At 35.1% G+C, this 21,111-nt stretch overlaps 1 protein-coding gene across 1 annotated transcript in view; it reads right to left on the reverse strand.

Annotated features, from left to right (window-relative positions):
• Positions 1-14,581: 14,581 nt before the first annotated feature.
• Positions 14,582-21,111, reverse strand: part of ING3 (inhibitor of growth family member 3) — a 49,759-nt gene continuing 43,229 nt past the window's right edge. The window contains exons 11-12 of the mRNA XM_043968998.1: positions 17,297-17,335; positions 14,582-15,335 (exon numbers count right to left, since the gene is read on the reverse strand). Coding sequence (XP_043824933.1) covers positions 15,219-15,335; positions 17,297-17,335 — 156 coding nt within the window. The 3' untranslated portion in view covers positions 14,582-15,218. The remainder of the gene's footprint in view (positions 15,336-17,296; positions 17,336-21,111) is intronic.

The raw sequence follows: 21,111 nt of genomic DNA on the forward strand, positions 1-21,111 counted from the left end.
TCCCTCTTCAAAAGGGATTTACTTTGTCTGTCTCCTCCCCCACTCTGCCCTTCCTTCTTTTGCCCCTCTCTCTTTATCCCCTTCCCCTCCTATTTTCCTGCAGGGTTAGAGAGATTACTCCACCCAATTGAGTGTATACATTATTCCCTCCTTGAGCCAATTCTAATAAGATTGAGGTCTTTGAGCCAATTCTGATTAGTACTAGGCTCATCTACTGCCCAGATTAAATAGATTACTCTGCCCAATTGGGTGTGTGTGTTAGTCCCTCCTTGAGGCAGCTCTGATGAGTTTAAGGTCTTTGAGCCTTTTCTGATGAGTGTAAAATTCATTTACTGCCGTGCTCCTCTCCCCCACTTTTCCTGTTTCTTTCCTATAGGATTTCACCTCTGCCCTTCCCCCTCCCCCAGTGCATTCCCCTCACCCCTCAATTTAACCCTAAGGATGTCATCATGGGGCAGCTAGGTGACACAGTGGACAAAGCATCACCCCTGGATGCAGAGGGATCCAAGCCAAAACCCAGTCTCAGACACAAGACAGTTACCCACTGTATGACCCCAGGTAGGTCCCCCCAACTCCAATTTTTTATAGTCCTCTAGGATCTTGTATTTGAAAGTCAAATTTGCCATTGAGTTCAGGTCTTTTTCATTAAAGTCCCATTTTTCCCCTGAAAGATTATGCTGAGTTTTGCTGGGTAGGTTATTCTTGGTTGTAGTCCCAATTCCTTTGCCCTCTGGAATATCATATTCCATGCCCTCAGGTCCTTTAATGTAGAAGCTGCTAAATCTTGTGCTATCCTGACTGGGGCTCCACAGTACTTGAATTCTTTCTTTTTGGCAGCTTGCAATATTTTCTCCTTGACCTGAGAGCTCTGGAATTTGGCTATAATATTCCTAGGAGTTTTCCTTTTGGGATCTCTCTCTGGAGGTGATCGGTGGATTCTTTCAATTTCTGTTTTAGCTTCTTCTTCTAGAATTTCAGGGCAATTTTCCCTGAGAATATCTTGGAAGATGATATATAAGCTCTTTCCTTGATCATGGTTTTCAGGTAGACCAATAATTTTCAAATTATCTCTCCTGGACCTATTTTCCAGGTCAGCAGTTTTTCCCAGAAGATATTTCACATTGCCCTCTCTTTTTTTATTCATTTGAATTTGCTTTGTTGTGTCTTGGTTTCTCATAAAGTCTCTGGATTCCATTTGTTCAATCCTAATTCTTAGGCAATTATTTTCATCAGAGAGCTTTTGTACCTCCTTTTCCATTTGGCCAATTTGACTTTTCAAGCTGTTGACTTTTTTTCTCATGTCTTTTCTGCATCATCCTCATTTCTCTTTCCATTTTTTCCTCTACCTCTCTATGGCCTGAGACCAATTCATATTTGTCTTGAAAGCTTTAGATATTGGGCCCTGATGTTGACATCTTCCTCTGAGGGTGCACCTCAGTGTTCCTTGTTACTGAAGAAACTTTCTATGGTCCTCACCTTTCTCTGTCTGCTCATCTTGCCTTTCTTTTCCTTGACTTTTAGCTCCTTAAAGTGGGGCACTGTTTCCAGGCTGTAGTTTCCCAACCTTAAGACGTCCTAGGTGGTGTGATTTAAGGAGGATTAGGTTCTTCACTCTCCTGGCCTGTTCCCTGGTCCATAGATGACCCCAGACCAACTTGCTAATCAACCAGCTTTGTGTGTTGCGGTTGTTAGCTCTGACGAGCCTGTGCCCCTCCTTCACCTGGGCCACTGCTACTTGAGCCTACCTCCTGGTTCCCAGCAGGGGTGAAAAACCCAAGTTCTGCCTCAGAACAAGCATAGACCCCTGTAGTCTCCCCCCTGTCCCGGTCTCAGCCCTCTCATCAGACTGTGAACTTAGTTCCAGATGACACTGGCACTTCAGCTGATTCAGAGTCTCTGGGGGTCTGCTTCTCTGGTGAGGCCTTCTTGGGACTGGATCTGTGTCAGGGTGACTGTGGGGTTGGCCTCAACCACTGTATCATCACAGCAGCTCCCTCTTTCTGACCTTCCAAGCCGTTCTTGGTTAGAAGATGATTTCAGCACATTCTTCTGTGAGTTTTGCTATTCTGGGCATTTTCCTATGGCGTTATTTGGATGTTTTTTGGAGCTATTGTGTCATGAGTTCAAGAGCTCACTGTCTTTCTTCCAGCATCTTGGCTCCACCCCAAAGTCTCTCCACACTTCTTTTTTTCTGGATGTTGAGAACATTTTCCATCATGAGTTATTTGAAATTGTTTTGGATCATTGCACTGCTGAGAAGAGCCAAATCTATCCACATTGTTCATCACACAATGTTGCTGTTACTGTGTACAATGTTCTCCTGGTTCTGCTCCTCTCAGTCAGCATCAGTTCATGTAAGTCCTTCCAGGTTTCTCTGAACTCCTCCTGCTCTTTGTTTCTTACAGCGCAATAGTATTCCATTACATTCATATACCACAACTTGTTTAGCCATTCCCCAATTTTTGGGCATTCCCTTGATTTCCAATTCTTTGCCACCAGAAAGAGAGCTGCTATAAATATTTTTGTACATGTGGGTCCTTTTCCCTCTTCTATGATCTCTTTGGGATACAGACCTAGCAGTGGTACCACTGAGTCAAAGGGTATGAACAGCCCCATAGCCCTTTGGGCATAGTTCCAAATTGCTCTCCAGAATGGTTGGATCAGTTCATAGCTCCACCAACAATGCATTAGTGTTCCAATTTTTCCACAGCTTCTCCAACATTTATTATTTTCCTTTTTTTGTCATACTAGCCAATATGATAGATGTGAGGTGGTACCTCAAAGTTGTTTTAATTTGCATTTCTCTAATCAATAGTGATTTAGAGCATTTTTTTCATATGGCCATAGATAGTAAAGCATGGACCCTTTTAAATTCTTTTTTTAGTCCCAAATTCTCCCTCCTCTTTGTTCCCCTAGTCAATAGTTTTCTTTTTTTTTTTTGTCATTTTAGCCAATTTGACTACTGTAAGTTGGTACTCAAAGTTGTTTTTGTTTCAAAGAATTTGTTTGTAAATCCATCTGGTCCTAGGTTTCCTCCCTCCCCCTTAGGAAACTCATTTATGGTTTATTAAAAAAAATTTTTTTAAAGAATAGGTTACTTATGTATTTTACTTTTTATTTTGTTAATTTAGGCAATTTTTTAGTTTTATAAATATCAATTTCATTTAGATTGTCACTTTTAATGGCATATAGTTGGGCAAAATAGTTCCTAATAATTGTTCTTGTTTCCTATTTATTAGTTGTGAATTCAGCTTTTTCATTTTTGATACTAGTAATTTGGTTCTCTTCTTTTTTTTAAAAATTAAATTACATTTTAAAAAACTCAATTTTATTAAGCTCTCCTTTGATCTTCAAGTTTGCTATTTTATTTCATTTTTTATAAGTTTGTTTAGTTTCACGCCTAATTCACTTATCTGCTCTTTCCCTTTTATTGACATAAAAGTTTAAAGGTATACAATTTTCCCTAAGTACTAATTAGGCTTTATCTCACAAATATTAGTATTTTAAGTCATTGTTGCCATCATATTTAATGAGATTATTAATAATTTGTATAAGTTGTTCTTTGACATCCCCCCACCATTCTTTAGGATTAGGTTAGTTTCCAATACATTTTCAATATTTATTGCATATAATTTTTATGTTGTGATCAGGAAATGATTCATTTAACATTTCTGATTTTTTTGCATGTGTTTGTGAGGTTTTTATGCCCAAATACATGGTCATTTTTTTGTGAAGGCATCATGCATAGATGAGAAAAAGGTATATTCCTTTCTATTCCCATTCAGAATCCTCTAGAGCTCTATCATATCTAACTTTTCTATTCTATTCTATTTAGGTCCTTAACTTCTTTCTTTTTAATTTTTTGTTTGATTTTATCTAGGTCTGAGGGGTAAATTTTTTGTAATATTTGCCACTCTGATAATTGTCAGATGATACCTCAGAGTTGTTTTAATTTGTATTTCTCTGATTAATAGGAATCTAGAGCATTTTTTCATATGATTATAGATGGTTTTGATTTCTTTGTCTGAACACTATCTGTTCATATCCTTTCACCATTTATCAATTGCGGAAGGACTTGTATTTTTTATAAATTTGACTCAGTTCCCTGTATTTGAGAAATGAGGCCTTTATCAGAGATATTGGTTTCAAAAATTCTTTCCCAGTTTTCTGCTTCCCTTGTATTCTTGGTTACATTAATTTTGTTTGTGCAAAAGCATTTAAATTTTATATAATGAAAGTGAAATGATTCTTAAATTATGTCTCCCGTGGTCTATTTTCCAGCTCAATTGTTTTTCCTATGAGATAGTTCACATTTTCTTATATTTTTCAGTCTTTTCACTTTGTTTTATTGTTTCTTGATGCATTATTGACTTCCATTTGGCCAATTCTAATTTCTAAGGAGTTATTTTCTTTAGTCATATTGTTCTTTTTCACATACCTCTAATTTCTTTTTTCCATTTTTTTCTTCTACAACCCTTATTTGGCTTTTAAAATAATTTTCTTTTTCTTCTTAAAAAATCTCTTCAATTCTTCTAGGAATTCTTGTTGGGCTTGTGCCTAATCTACATTTTTCCTTTGAGGCTTTGATTGTAGATGTTTTCAAGTGATTGTTTTCTGTGTTTGTGACCTGAGCTTCCCTGTCACCATCATAGCTCTTTATGGTTAGGCTCTTCCCCCTCTCATTCTTATAACCTACTTCTTGACAACATGAACTTGCTGTTCATGTTGGGCTTGGCTCATTTCTGGGTGTGGAGATATCTAGCCTGAGCTTCTGTCTTTTTTTTTCCTTCTGTTTTCAAAGCTCAGTCTTGAGGCCTGCAAGTTTTTGGTACCTTGGAAGTGGCATAGTTACTGGGGAAGAGGTCTTTTCATTGCCCTTCTGGTCTGAACTCTGCAAGTTCCTGACCCAAGTTTGGGTCTGTCAGAGTGTCTGTGATTTAGTTTCAGTGGACTACTGCTGTTTTTAGTCCTATTGGGCTACAGGTTTAGAGAGACTGAACTGTTTGACTCCCCTTTAGTCTTGGTTTCCTGCCCTGGTTAGTCCACTGCAGGCTTATGTGCAGGGATAACAATTAGAACAGAGACTTCCTTCTTCTCTTTGCCTCAGAGCCATACAGTGAATCAATCAATCAATCAAAAACCATTTCTAAGACCCTACTATGTGCCAGACACCGTGCTAAGTTTTGAAATACAATAAGAAGCAAAACACTGCACTTAAGGGGCTTACAATTTACTAGGGGAGACAACACTAAATTCTGATTTATAGAAGAGTAGCACAGCACCCAGAGATGGCCAAAGAATTGTCATATTTTTAATGGGACATATTTTTAACTTTAATCTATCTGTTCCATGGATAATATTTTAAATCCAGAGGAAAAAAATGTAACCAACTATGGCAAAACTTGTACATTATCAAAGTTGTGGCTGCTAAAGATTCATTAGTTTCTTATATTAGGTTAGTGGTTTCCATTTTGAGTACCTCCAAGGGCTTGTGGCATCATCAGCTTCACTGGAATTTAAATCATTTCCTGGATGTGGAATTGTTCCATTTCCCAAAATAAATGTACCTTGGGGCAACTCCAATCACATCATTTTCTTTCAGCTTCTCAAACCTTGATTTCATGCTCTGTGCCCTCTGCTAGGCATGACATCAAACTGCAATACTTATCAGTGGGCACACAGGTGGATAGCAAAAAAAAAAAATCACATCCTTGAAGCTGATTTCTCCTTCTTTAAGACATGAAAGTAACCTCATCTTGGCATATGTCCAAAATGCCCACTTTTCTATAAAATGAGTTCATATAATACGGCAAACAAATTCACCCTTTCTTATAATATCACAATCTAGCAACATATAGTATCTATTATGTTGTATAACAAATATTTCACCATCTGCTATATTAACTATTTTCCTCCTTTTTAGAACATAAATTTTAGAAATTATAAAATAATTTTAAAATTTTATCAGTCATCATATATTTTAATTTTTAATGCATTGGGGATCTATTCACAAGGAAAGATACAAGTAATCTGTGATTTTCATCAGGGTGGCAATTTTTTTTCTTTCAAAAGACATTCCATCTCCTAACTTCAAACATTTTCCCTGCCTATCTCTCATGCCTGGAATGCTAGCCTTCATCATCTCTGACTCCCAGATTCCCTAGTTTCCTTCAACTTTGAGCTAAAGCCCTACTTTCTGCAAGAAGCTTTTCCAGGTCCCCCTTAATGCTAATGCTTTCCCCTTAAGATTACCTCCAATTTAATCCTGTGTGTATATGTATGTATGTACACATGGATGCATTTATATACACACAACAAACATACACATATACTTGTTTGTATATAGTTGCTAGTATATTGTCTTCTCTCTAGATTGTGAGCCTCTTGAGGGGCAGGGACTGTTTTTCCTTTTTTATCTTCAGCATCTGACATATCTGGCATATAATAAGCCTTGATAAATGTTTTTTGACATGACTTGACCTTCTCCAATGCAAAACAGCTCTTCAGTAGTAGATAAATCTTTAAAAGTTGCTATGGATACATTGAGATTAAATTTCTTGTCCAGAGTAACTGAGGTAGGAAGTTTCCAATGTGGGATTTTGAACCCAGGTTTACTACTTTTAGAAATTTTTTTTTTTTAGGAATTTCTTCTGAGGCACAAATTTTCAGCATAAAAACCAAAGGTCACTCATTCATCAACTTAACATACTTAGAATTCCTAAAAATACAAGTTATATATTATTGTTTTCAACATTTTCCATATATTTGCACATGCACACACATATATATGTATGTATATATATATATATATATACACACATATATATATATATATATAAGGCTTCTTTTAAACGTGTAAAAGACTAAAGTTAATTCAGTCAAGCAGAAAGCCTGTTTTTGGCCATTTGAATGAAAATATTCAAAGAGTTATGTAATTACAATAGGATCATAACACCATAAATTATATTAATGTCATAGAACTATAGATTTAGAGCTAGAAGGGACACCAAAGGTTACCTGGTCCAATTTATTCCTTTTATAGATGAAGAAAGAGGCCCACAGGGGTTGTGACTTGCCATGTAGTAAGTAGCTAAGTCTAGAATTGAGCCCTAGTCTTCACCCAAAATTCAATATCCTTTCTCCTCTATGACCATACCTGCTTCCTTCCAGTGACTACTATTTTTAATTAGACAAATGATTCCATGTAGAACCTTCTCATGATAGCATCACACTATTGGTCGGTGACATACACAAGTACTTCAAAGTACATCTGGTTTTGATGCATTATTTTTCAAAAATGCCCATAGCATGGCATGTAAAAATCCTATTCCAGTCACTATAAGACTTGCTAGAAACTGCCCTTCTGTTTGTCATCCAGTATATTACAATACATAAAGAATGTACATGCTAGAATCAAGTTGTATAATTTATAATATATTAATTAGTATGTTTTAGGGGTTTTTTTGTTTTTATTTGTGTTTTGTTTTATTATATTGGCACAGAGGATCCCCCTATTGGAATCATTTGAAAATGCAAAGGTAGATTAGAATGGTTACCCTAGAGAATTATTTTTACTGTTGAACATAATGTTTACAAATGTTTCTTTTATTCTAAATAAGTGATAGTTATAGTTTCCTCAGTTATCTTAAGGTTGAAAGATCCAAATAAATAAAAGGAGAATTGCTTTATTAGAAACATAGACAATCAGAGATTCTCCATAATAAAAAATAATAGGGGAGATGGGGATTAAAAAGGAAGTGAAACTCACAGAAAATTACATTTATTTTCATAATTGGTTTTAAGTTCCTTCAACTTGTTACAAAACACAAGAAGACAGCTTTGAGTTTTGACTCTTCAGCTTTCTTCTTTGGTAGTAGTGAAGAATAGGTGGGGACTAGGAACTCTGGATAAAACACAAATGGAATTAGGGCTCTGCATCACAGATATGAAATGCTCACCAAATATGAAAAGCAATCAGAGTTTGATTGGAATATAGTAAAATTTTTTTTTGTAAAGAGCAATATTACTTAATAGACTTGTGTGGTTACAAACTGCTTGTATAACCCCCATTTACATGATGCTTCTGAAAGTCTGCAAAGTACTTTCCTCACAATAGCCCTGTGAAGTTGGTGGTGTGTAATAATCCCCATTTTACAGATAAAGGAACTGAGGCTCTGAGAAATTAAGTGACGAAAACAGCTAGTAAAGGCCTATGGTAGGATTTGAAGCTAGGTTACTGGACTCCAAGTCCAGTACCCTTTCCATTGTGCAACTGTGCTTTTCATATGCTACTTACATTGATTTCATGTACATTTTTCTATGGGATCCTCATTAACTACCCTGAGTGGTAAAGTAGGCAAGTGTTTCTAATTTATCAATTTTTTTAGTTCTATATTATTCCATTTTACAGTTATGTAAGTTGAGCTTAGAGAGTTAGTAAGTGGTAGAATTGGGATTCCGAACTTCAAAAGAATTTGACTCCAGGTCAAATGCTTTTTCCAGTACTGTACTACTTCTCTGGGTAATGGATTTTTTAAAACATTAAGTTCTTCTCACCAGCAAAACTAGCATTAATATTTTGTTGAAAAATGAGGTAGTTATAAAAAATTATTTAGATTAGTTTTCAAGGGTGTTGATTAGAGAGAATTCTAAAAGGTAGAATTCATTGAAATCATATAGAAAATCAAGTGAAATATCTATCTATAGACATACCTTACATATAAAATATGTATACATATATACACACATATCCATAGTTTTACCAATCCAATTTAACATGAAGACAAAGTTTTTACCTATCCCCTTTTTCTCACCTCAACTGTCCCTCTCAACTTACAACAAAGCAGAACAAGTCAAACACTCTATAGTCAGTTCTTAATTATGTATATCGATAGGATGAGAGGATGGAGGAGAAGGGAATAGGATTGAAAGGAGAGATATTGGCTTGGGTCAGCGACCCATACATGAAGCAAAACATTTCTCCTTAATTAGTACTTTGCATTAGTACTAGTTCAAAAGTAGAGATAATCAAAGTATTTTAAAAACAGCCTAATTTCCTCATTACTCCTTGCAAACAAGTATTTTATATTAAAATTAAGCCATATTGTCCAGAAAATGGCAACAATGAAGAGACAATTTTATGATGTCCATGGTATAAAAAAAAAATCTACCATATAAATGATGTTTTTCATACTTATCTACACAGATTCTTCCCTTAGTTCTCCTTGTGTTTAGTAACATTTGCAAGGTTGTCTATGTGACCAAGAGTTAGGTTCAAGTTAGTTGATTTCATCTACTAGATGATTGAACCCAAAACTATTGTCCCTTAAGAAATCCCCATCAGGAAAGGTTATGTCTTTTTATGTGAAGTTAAATAGAGTGGGGGAAAAATGATCCAGCGAACTTAGGATAATAATAAAAACATATCCTCTTGAAATAACCAAGTAGTTGAGGTTTAAAAAGTCGAATTAAGTCAAAATGAGTTTTTTCCTCTTGAAGAATTGCTTATATTTTCTACCTTATGTTTAGACATAGCCAAGGAATTCTTTATATTTTTCATAATGTATCATCTCAATTTATAACACAAGCACTTTGTTTTTCTCAAATCCTAATTTTTCTGTATTTAAATTTTCTGAACATGTTCACATATATTATGGAACCAAATCATGCAAGTTGACTTGGCACCAGAACCAAACATATTAATTTTTAATATAGTTCATGAAACTAAAAGTGGAAAAACTGGCAAAGAATAACAAGTGGAAAATATTGGTCACATTGACATTTCAGGAGTTCACATTTTAGTGACTTAAATGGCAAAACCTAAGATTTCTGATTTTAACAACCACAGGTTAGGTTTTTGTTACTTTGGGGCTCTAGAACGGGATAGGGTATTCTCAGAACAAATGCAATATTAGAAATGTTCCATTGGCTGTGCCTTTGTTTTGGTTTATCATTGATGCCCTGCAACAGAACTGAATTAAATCTGAATGGCTTTATTATTGCAGATGCCATCTGCCCTTCCTCTATACCCTGTGGTCTCTCAGCAACTACTACATAACCTAAGGACCTCTGGGCATCCCACACTTTCTTTTTTTTTTTTTTTTTTTTTTAGGTCAGGCAATTGGGGTTAAGTGACTTGCCCAGGGTCACACAGCTAGTAAGTGTTAAGTGTCTGAGGCCAGATTTGAATTCAGGTACTCCTGACTCCAGGGCTGGTGCTTATCCACTGTGCCACCTAGCTGCCCCATCCCACACTTTCTTCTGCCCCATATCACCCTTAGGAGGGCAGAACTTTTTTCCATTGGCCTTGCAGCTAAACTCTTTTTTGTGTTGCATCCCTCATTAAGAGCATGAGCTTCTAGCAAGCAAGTACTATCTGGAGTTTTCCATTTGTATTCAAGCATGTAGTTAGAACTTAATAAATGCCTTTTCATTTATCCAATTACTGAGATGCTGGCGCATTTTGGTATTCTGGTTGTGTAGGGCATAGTGAGAAAAGCACTGTATTTAGACTAAGAAAATTTGCCTAAATGACCCTGTCATTTCTTGTGACCTTAAGAAAGTTAATGTCTCCGGGCCACTGTGTCTTCATCTGTAAAATGAGAGGATTGGCATATATGACCCTGAGTCTCTTCCAGCTCTTAAGTATGATCCTCTTCTCTTGCACATGCATGCTTATTTTTAAATGGGGTGCCCAAAACAATAATCCAGATTTGGTTGGACCAGGGTTAGAATGCATTTCCCTATTCCTAGATATTATGATTTGGCAGCCATGTCACACTGATAAGTCATATATTGCTTGCGATGCACTAAAACCTTTTAGATCCTTTAAAGACAAACTAGATGTGCCTAGTTTGTATCTGTGCATCAATTTTTTTTTTAAACCCATGTAGGACTTTATATTTATTCCTAATAAATTTTATCTTACTGGAATGCCATGTCTGAGGAATAGCAAAGCCAGTTTGACTGTAATGCATTAAGGAAAGTGATATAAGCCTGGAAGGATAGGTTGGGGCCAGGTTGTAAGAGAATTTAAAAGCTAAAGAGATGTTTTTGTTTAATACTAGAATAGGAAACCATTGGAGTTTATGAGCAGCAATGATAGATCAGTGCTTTAGGAATATCAATTGAGCAGCTATATAGAAGATAGAATAGAGGTGAACATGAAATGGGGTCCTCAGTAAAAAGCCTACTGTGATAGTCTGGGCAAGAGGTAATGAATAGAGTTAGAGGGGGAAGAAGGGGACAGTTGCAAGAGATGCTATGGAGGCAGGATCAACAAAACTTGCCAACTGAATAGAAAAGGTGAAGGAGATAAGTTAAAAATTACTCCAAGGATAGTACCTAGGTGATTGTTAGGTCAGTCGTGACCTGTACATAAATAATAAAATTCAGAACTGGGTTTTGGATTAAAATTAACAAGTTCTGTTTGGGACATTTAAGTTTGAGATATCTAATCTAGTTGAAAAACGTTCAGTGGGTAGTTGGTGATGTGGGAGTAAAGCTCAATGAGAAAGCTGGATAGATACACAAATCACCTGCATAGATGTAATTAAACTCATAAGAGCTTTTTGAATCTTGTTATGTCAGCTATTCCTCTCAGCTTTCTGTCACCTCCAAATCTGGCATGTCATCTGTGCTTTAAACAAAATTACTGATTAAATTGAAATGTTAAATAGCACAGTGCCAAAGATGATACCTGGGGTATTATCCTAGAGCTTTAGTTTTAAAATGTAATATTATGTTTTGTTATATATTTCCCAATTATATTTTGATCTGATTCAGGTATCTGAAGCCCTGTGTTAGACACCTCTGCCCTAGAGTACTGCCAGCTTCTATGGGACACAACCATAAAATAATTCAGCTGGTTGGAAATCTACCTACGTGTAGTAATGGCAGCCACACATTGTTCCATCTTATCTATATGGACAACATGAGAGACTTTGTCATATGCTTTGCTAACATTCATGCTCTTAATCTACCATAGATCTAGAGCTGGAAGGGACTTTGCATAGGTCTTCTTGTTTAGCCCCTTATTTACAGATGAGAAACCAGGCTTCTCAGGGAAGTAACACAAAGGTAACATAGCTGTACTGCCATGAGTAGGCAGAGGTACAATTTGGACATAGGCCCTCTGACTCCAAAATGATTCTTTACATTGTACCACAATGCCTCACATTCTAGCAGCCCTGTTTAAATAAAAAAGAAAAAGGAAATGTAGTTAGTTTGGCATGAGCTGTTATTGGTCCTCACAACACTATAGAGTTCTGGGTTTCAAGGAAAGAACGTTAAAAAAAAATTCCTTACAAATTCTAAAATAATTTCAGGAAGAAAAAAAAGTATTTAAAGTTGTAGCCTAATTATTTCTTTGGTCTATGGCTTTAGATGATTTTAGCTAAATAAGAAATACCATAATTTGACATTTTAAAAGTACAGCAAAAAGTAAGTCACTATTACAATACAAATTCTTATGAAGAAACCCACTTTAAAAAAATACGCATATTATTTAGAGGATGTTCTCTTAATCCCAATGGAAGCTTCTAGAATACTGAAATGTCTTGATATTTAAATTTAGGAAAACATAACAAAAAAACCTGACAAATTTATGCCAAATAAATAGGAAAGTACAATGAATTGTAATTTATAAAAATGCTTTCCCTCTAGTATCCCAAATGACATGATCAAATATCAAATGTAAATTTCATGCACCACAGAAATCTAAGGAGGTGACAACAAAAAGCATACATACATAATAATTGTTTGGTTCAGTGAGTCTTTAGTTTTCTTTTTAAGGGAAAGATGGCTACAAAACATAAAACTACCTTTCAAATAATTGAGTTTATGGTTATCAAACACTCAGCTTCATTTAGGCATTTAATTAAGCCATTTATTGCTTCAAATGTGTCACCATGAACATTTTAATACACACTCCACAGAAGTAAGGCCTCAATTTTCACCACCTATAGATTGTGAACCCACCAAACATTCGTTTGTTTTTTTTTTGGTGATACCAATTATCACATGTACAACAACGATTCTGAATGTGCACTTTATAAAATCAAGTGCCTTCACTGTGGACCTTGGCGTATACATCACAGACAATCTTAAAAGTTGGCCATATTTTCTGGGATGAGGTAGCTGCTCCTTATGTGGCTCAATTATTTGTGGCAGGCTTTAAAAACAGTTTATCCATTACTTATCAATTTCACAAAATTTTGGTTTAGCACTTTATATATATATATATATATTTATGTATATATATTATAAAATATTTAGTTTCCGTTTAACCCTTGTCAACGTGTAACTTTTTCCAATGGTAAAAATCAAAATGGATCTAATGAAATCTGTACATTGAAAGTGACTCCAGTAGCAATTAAGCATATTCCTGGCTCAGAAGCCAAGATTGTGCTGAAAATAAGACGCTATAAAAGACTTTTACCTTTGACTAATTACAGTAAGATGATTGAGCTGGAGAAAGTCATGCTGCACCATAGGAAGGAGTATATTATATAATTCAGTGGCATATTCAGATAATATGCTAATAACTATTATTTTATATAGTTTTCTAAGGGCTTTATTAATAAGTTATCAATTAAAGGCGTCATTGGTACTCACTTAAAAAGAAGCCTAACTTGCTTTTTTATGTTACAATATGGTTGAGAGACATATTGTGACAGCTCAGAATCTCAGTGCTTGAAGGGACCTTAGGAGATCATCTAATCTAGCCCCTTTGGATAGCATTGCATAGAACTTGCCCTATTTTCTGAAAGAGGCCTTCTAAACAGGCTTATAAGGTGGTTTTGATTAAAGATGAAATCTGATGGGCCAACAAAGCTTTCAATATAGATATTTTAAAAAACAACATTAAGGATCTCAAATACTTATCTGCTGATCAGAAACTTCAATCTCAATATCAAAACCCACTAACTGCAAAATTTACAATTTCAGTAGCACCTTTGGAACAAAAATTCAATTTTTTACAGGCATTTAAAAATGCTGTAGTGCAGTCACTCTGGTTCTTATAAATAGGAATCTAAGGCGCAGAGTGTTTAAATGCTAGTCTGGAGAAAAATAAAAAATTAAACCTAATTGTAAGCTTCTAATTCAGGGGTCTGCAGCCTATTTGGATGAACATTTTGCCTTAAGACAAATATTTTATAATAACCATTTTTATTTTATATAATGTAATTATATTTCTCTGTTTTCCCTTATACACTAAAGTAAAAGGGTATTCCTAAAAAAATAAATTTGCATTTAAAATTTACATTAAAAAGGTTGTTTCTTATGTTCACATCACAAATCGCAAACAATATTAAAGAAATCACAGAACAGTTTATATCATGGGATTCTGACCTTTTTAGATAAAATGAGAAAGGTGAAAGGTGATTGGGCTTTAGAAATTTTCGCTATTATTTGTTAAATGTGTAAAATATAAATACAAGTAATTTTTTAAAAATTTTATTTTAACACCTAATACAATTCCAATTTTAAGGATTACTTGCACAAAAAAATAAACACATTTGGTATAAAAATTTATCACTTTAACACCCTTTTCCCTCAAGCCCCCCCCACCCCACCCTCATGAACTGCATCCTATTTTGATGCAGAAACATATAAAGACTAATGGCACAAATTAGTTTTTACTCTACAGGAGTTTCTGTTTATGTACCCAAGTACTCTAGAGGACACCAGCCCACTTTATACATGAACCATTTTCTTCAGCCTGCTGAATTTAGTTTCACAAAGAAACAAAGCTATAAAGGCATTTAAAAACCATTATCTTAAATTCTTTTTAGAAGCACTGACTTTTTTTTTTTTTTGCAACCAGTTATATACATAGTGTTACATTAACAGCTCTGGAGTACAGTACATGCAGCAGAATATACCTGTTGAATATAAAATACTTTTCTTAAAATCTTCATCGTTGGAATTCTTTGAAGATTAAATAATAGAATGCCCATTACTTTGAGAAAATGGCTGGAGAGTACAAATGTCTGCATATGTTGGCCACTGAAATAATCCAAGGCTAACTGGAATAGTATTTATAGCACACTGGGAGTGCATAAATAATTTACTTACATTATTAAAACACAACTAATAAAATTAATAGTTCAAGATCTTATAGGACTGCCTATATTAATCCTTTAAGTGGTTGCCAGAAAATGTGGTTTGTTGTTCAAGTCCCGTATAAAATGCTTTGCATTAAGTTTTTCCCAAGCTTATTTATGTCGACTGCCTCTTCTCTTCATTGCAGCAGTACACTGTGGGCAGTACCATTTTCCTTTTGGTGCTTCTGTCAGTCCAACACACCCGTAATGGAACCACTCTATAGGGCACTAGAAAACAAAATGACAACAAAAGTCTTTAGTTACACTAAAAAAAAGTCAAACCTCCAAAACAATTGACAGACTATTTTAATTTAATTATTAATCATAAAGTTTTTAGAGCTAAGGGGTGTGTATGCATACACATATAAAACAGTTAAAATGCACATAGTGCTTTATGGTTACAAAGGGCTTTACTACTATTCTATTTTGAAATGTAGTCTAGCCTTTTCATTTAACAAGGGAGAAAAAAGAGAAGCATTTCTTTTAAGATTATTTTACTCATAACTAGGATATGTATAATTAGCAATTCACCCAATTTCATGAAATTTCATTAAGAGAAGCTAGGAGATATCTTGTATACAAGACAATATATATTTTAAAGGTTTTTAAAATTTTTTACCTTACTCTAACTCCCTCCAAAAAATGTAGAAGCATATTACAGATAAAAACATTTATCTTCTCTGTGTCTTTACAATATTCAGAGGTCTGCTCTTATATATACAAGAAAATAAAGGTCCTTGGCAGTTATATTGGTGCATCTGAGTATAAAAACCATTTCCAAGAAAAGAAATGGGGCACAGATGGAGCAGGGAAGAAGCTGGTAAATATGTTACATGAACAAAGGTTGTGCTAATTACCTTCACCAACTGTTCAAATAAAGAGTTTTTCAATGCCCTTTAAAAAATAATAAAAGGAAACTCTTTGGCAGAACCCACTCACAGCTACTTAAGTGATTCTGGGAAGGAAGAGATGTTGCTAGTGCCCTCCCAGCCTACTCCTTACTCCCTAAAACACAAAAGGGATAATGAGATACAGGAAAATGTTAAAATTAAATTGTTTTCCTCTTAACTTCAAGCTGTCTTCTTCATTTCAAATTTGATTTCACCTATACTAGAATATCTGAATGACCACTTAATTCTTCTTATTTGCCACTTTTATAAAATTTGAATGGTCTGGTTATAGCCAAATAATAATAAAATGCCAGGATAATAAATATCGTTTTCTCAGCATTAGAACAAGGTCAGTGTGGTATCTATCTTTATATCCCAAATACCTTACATAAATTAAAAAACAAACATTTAGTGTTCATCACTTGTAAGACAGTATGTGCCACTGTCTTACAGATGGTAGTTCAATTAATGGAATAGGAATATACTTCAAAAATATCCATAATTTCCTCACACACTCTATCAAGCATTTATTTTCAAGGTTCTATGTCTGTTGCAATAAATATATCCTGGATACTGTTAAATATATTTTTGTTTTGGGAAAAAGAGGTGTCAAAGTTTCATCTATGAAAACTGTTGAAAGATATTATATGTCAGAAGTTATAAAACTAGTATTACATTTTAATACTGGGTATATTTAAGGGCATTATTTCTTTTGGAATATTCCAACATTACAAAAGCATCCATCAACCATAATAAACTTATAAAGCTAGAGCCTTTCCCACTCCCCGAAAACCCAATTACTTTGTTTTTATTTTACTACATAATTTGCATATATCTATAAATGTACATGCGTTCTTCCCCAATAGGATGTAATGTTTGTGAGGTAAAGAACCATTTCTCTTTTGTTTCTATATTCTCAGCGCCTAGTCCCATGACTTGTCACACAGTAGGCAGTTAATGCTTGATGATTGATTTCCATTTCCTTGATCCCAGATAAATAACAAAAACTTGTTTCTCTGGTATAGAACTGGTATAGATTTTATCACCAAACTAAAGGACAAATCTCAACTACTAAAAAGCCTATGTTTTCTATCATTCCAATATATGTAATTTTAGGGCAGCTAGATGGTGCAGTGGTTAAAGCGCTGGCCCTGGATTCAGGAATACCTGAGTTCAAATCCGGCCTCAGACACTTGACACTTACTAGCTGTGTGACCCTGGGCAAGTCACTTAACCCCCATTGCCCTGCCAAAAAAACCACAAAAAACCAAAACCAATATATGTAATTTTGATACTTACATCTTGGTTATCACATCCTACCATTTCACCATAGGATACCTAATTCAAAAAAATAAATAAATGTGAATATCAAAGAAAAAACCTAACAAAAATACTCTGAATATTCAAAACATACTTAACCCTTGTAATGCCTAATTTAAATACTTCTTTACAGAATCTTACATATAATTATATGTGATTTTTACATATAAATGGTCATTCCTCTGGGGTGACCTCCCTCTCTTCTCTCTGCTACTATAAGGTGGTATTTTCCTCTTTCTATCTTCCTCTTAGCCTACTGCTACTTGAAGCTACTCATTCCAACCTATGCTTTGCATCTCACCTTACTTCAGGGCAAGGTGAAAATGATATTAGTAAGGGAAAAGGATGGTAAGTCTCTGGAAGATTCTTTTCTCTATCTTCCCACTTCTATTAACAACCCTCCCCCAGCCACCCCCAACCCATCTCATAACTCTCACTCATCTTTGAAGGTTCTTCTACTCTTCAGGATGATGTTGTTCTTAAGTTTATATGAATTTCAACCCTTAGCATGCATTAATACTTTGAGGTGGGGAGTGAAAATGGGGGCAGAAGGAAGAAGAGAAGATAGAGAACTAAAAAAAAGAGAATCTTTTGTAACTTTCCATTAGAGACTACCTCCATACCACTACCAGCACTACAAGGTTGGAAAGGCTTTGAATATAATCCTGATAAGACTGTCTATTCATTGTCTGAAGATCTACTTAGCTAAGTACAGAGAAGGTTATCACAGAATGGGTGGTCACCAGGTGATGAATTCTTTTGGCCCAGATCACCTGTGAAACTGGTCATTAAAAATACAAAAAGCCCTGATCTCCATATCTGCAGTGGTCATGGCAAAGCAGCAGAAAAAGCAAGGATAAACTGCTAAGAATAAGTTTTTAGGGGCAGCTAGGTGGTGCAGTGGATAAAGCACCAGCCCTGGAGTCAGGAGTACCTGAGTTCAAATCCAGCATCAGACACTTAACACTTACTAGCTGTGTGACCCTGGGCAAGTCACTTAACCCCAATTGCCTCACTAAAAAAAAAAATTAAAAAAAAAAAAAAAAGGAATGAGTTTTTAGATCATCTACAAACACTAGTGTAGCGGCTGGTATGCAATGTAAGATTTTTGTCCATTGGGAATTAATCCCATTCATGCAGACCTTCTTACCATAAACAAAAAGAGAATAAAGAATGGTCCAGAGGTTCTCCTTGGTTAGGTGAATAAAGGAGTTAGTAGAGATGGTTTTATTGAGTACTCAATATTTATTGTGACTCAAAGTCACAAGAAAAAAAACATTTTATGGCATTTTTGGTCGTCTCATCTTGAGGTACTTGCAATCAGCATAATTTAAAAAGTTATGAAGAATTATACAAATTGTACAAAGGTAACACATTCCCTGATACTCTGACTTCAATGCAAAGGTATACATAGATAAGATGGTAAAAAAATCTTTTTTGAAAACAAAGTTTGGAATTAAAAAATGAAAGAGGGGGCAGCTAGGTGGCTCAGTGGATAAAGCACTAGCCCTGGATTCAGGAGGACCTGAATTCAAATCCAGCCTCAGACACTTGACACTTACTAGCTGTGTGACCCTGGGCAAGTTACTTAACCCTCATTGCCCTGCAAAAAAAAAAAGGAAAGAGGCCAAAGGCTAGTGGACTTTGAAAAACTTCACACTTGCACATGTAGTTTTGTTAAGAAGGGAGTTGGAAGCTTCTAGAGCATCAGATATTCTCATAAAAAATGAAACTCACTAGATCCTGACTAGAAAATACTTAATTACTGATAAGGAAGTCATTCTGATTCTACTGTCTTGCGTACTGTAAAAGTAATTATTGCTTAGAACAAATCAATAAAAGCACCCAGTGAAAGAATAAGAATGAAAAAATTAAATATAATTACAAATCTTTAATTTGACAAGCTATTAGTCTAAAAGGAGTGGGGGGGGTGTAGATGGACAAAGATAAAAATACCAACTCTGGCAATTACTGCTTCTAAGAGGGGTTTGAACAGTGCAAAAGTTGGCATGAGAAGAAGCCCAGAAACCTCCTCAGAGGATAAACTGAAGGGAAAATTGGCCTGTAAAAAACTTAGCATGAGACCAAGTTAAATCAGTATTCAAAGTATTCAAAGATGAAACTATAAAGACAATAAATAGATGAGAGATGGAACATATTTATCAGCATTTCTAAAGTAATATACTTCCTTGGTAAATAAAACTATCAAAACTGGACACTCTCAACACCAGTAAATGATGTTTTATGTGAGCAAGTGAAAATAATACTTAGAGAGATGAAGTCAGGAAGGAAAGTTAGACCTGAATAGATACATAAGAAAGCCAGTCTTCAAGTAGCACAATTTTAATGGAACTCATATATCAATTTTCAAGATCCCAAAGACAACAGGAAATAATAGGAAAAACCACGGACAGAATTATTACAGAAAGGAAGATACAGGGAAGATGTTAATTACCAATCCACATATTTACTTTTCTCTCTATAAAACTGCTTTGAGGATGATCTATTTATACATTAAGAGTGTCCTTTCAGCATCAGCTAGGTGGTGTAGTGGATAAAGCACTGGCCCTGGATTCAGGAGGAGCTGAGTTCAAATCTGACCTCAGATACTTGACACTTACTAGCTGTGTAACTGTGGGCAAGTCACTTTACCCTCATTGCTCCCCCCCCCCCCAAAAAGTGTCCTTCATGAGATATGGGAAAACTGGAACACTAATGCATTGTTGGTGGAGCTGTGAACTGATGCAACCATTCTGGAGCCCAAAGGGCTATAAAGCTGTGCATACCCTTGGACCCAGCAATACCATTTTTGGGTCTTTTTCCCAAAGAGATAATAAAAAAGGGAAAAGGACCCACATGTACAAAAATATTTATAGCTGCTCTTTTTGTGGAGTCAAGCAATTGGAAATTGAGGGAATGTCCATCAACTGGAGAATGGCTGAACAAATTGTAGTACGTGAATGTATTGAATACTAGTGTGCTGTAAGAAACGATGAACAGGAGGATTTCAGAGAAACCTGGAAGGACTTGCATGAACTGATGATGAGTGAGATGAGCAGAACCAGGAGAACATTGTACACAGTATCATCAACATTATGTGTTGATCAACTGTGATAGACTTGACTCTTCTCAGCAATACAATGGTCCAAGATAGTTCCAAAAGACTCACAATGGAAAATGCTATACACATTCAGAGAAAGAACTATGGAGGCTGAACATAGATTGAAGCACACTATTTTTATTTTTTTGTTTTTGTTTTTTCTTTCTCATGGTTTTTCCTTTTGTTTTGATTCTTCTTTCACAACATGACTAATGTGGAAATACGTTATACATGATTGTACATGTATAACATATCAGACTGCTTGCTGTCTTGGGGAGGGAGGAGGGAAAGAAGAGAAAAAATTGGAACTCAAAATCTTTACAAAAATGAATGTTGAAAACTATCGTTATTTGTAATTGGGAAAAAAAAATACTATTTAGTGGGGGAAAAAGTGTCCATGAAAATATGAGAATTGATCATGAAGGCTTGTACAGATAATTCTTTATAACAAACTACAGCTCCAGTCACAAAACTAACTGAGCAATTTAGATATTAAAAGATCTCATTTTTTGTTAATCATCAAAAACAAATATATTTAACTTGGTAGGGTGAAAATTTCAAAGAATCTCCTCCAACTAGCTATCTCCCATGTATGACTTAATATTATGAAAAATTCTATAATAAATGCAACACATAAAGTAAACTATTCAACCATCAACAAGTGAAGAATGAATAAAAGAGGACATGTTTGTGA

Source organism: Dromiciops gliroides, chromosome 5, assembly GCF_019393635.1.
Source record: "Dromiciops gliroides isolate mDroGli1 chromosome 5, mDroGli1.pri, whole genome shotgun sequence".
Taxonomy (NCBI): domain Eukaryota; kingdom Metazoa; phylum Chordata; class Mammalia; order Microbiotheria; family Microbiotheriidae; genus Dromiciops; species Dromiciops gliroides.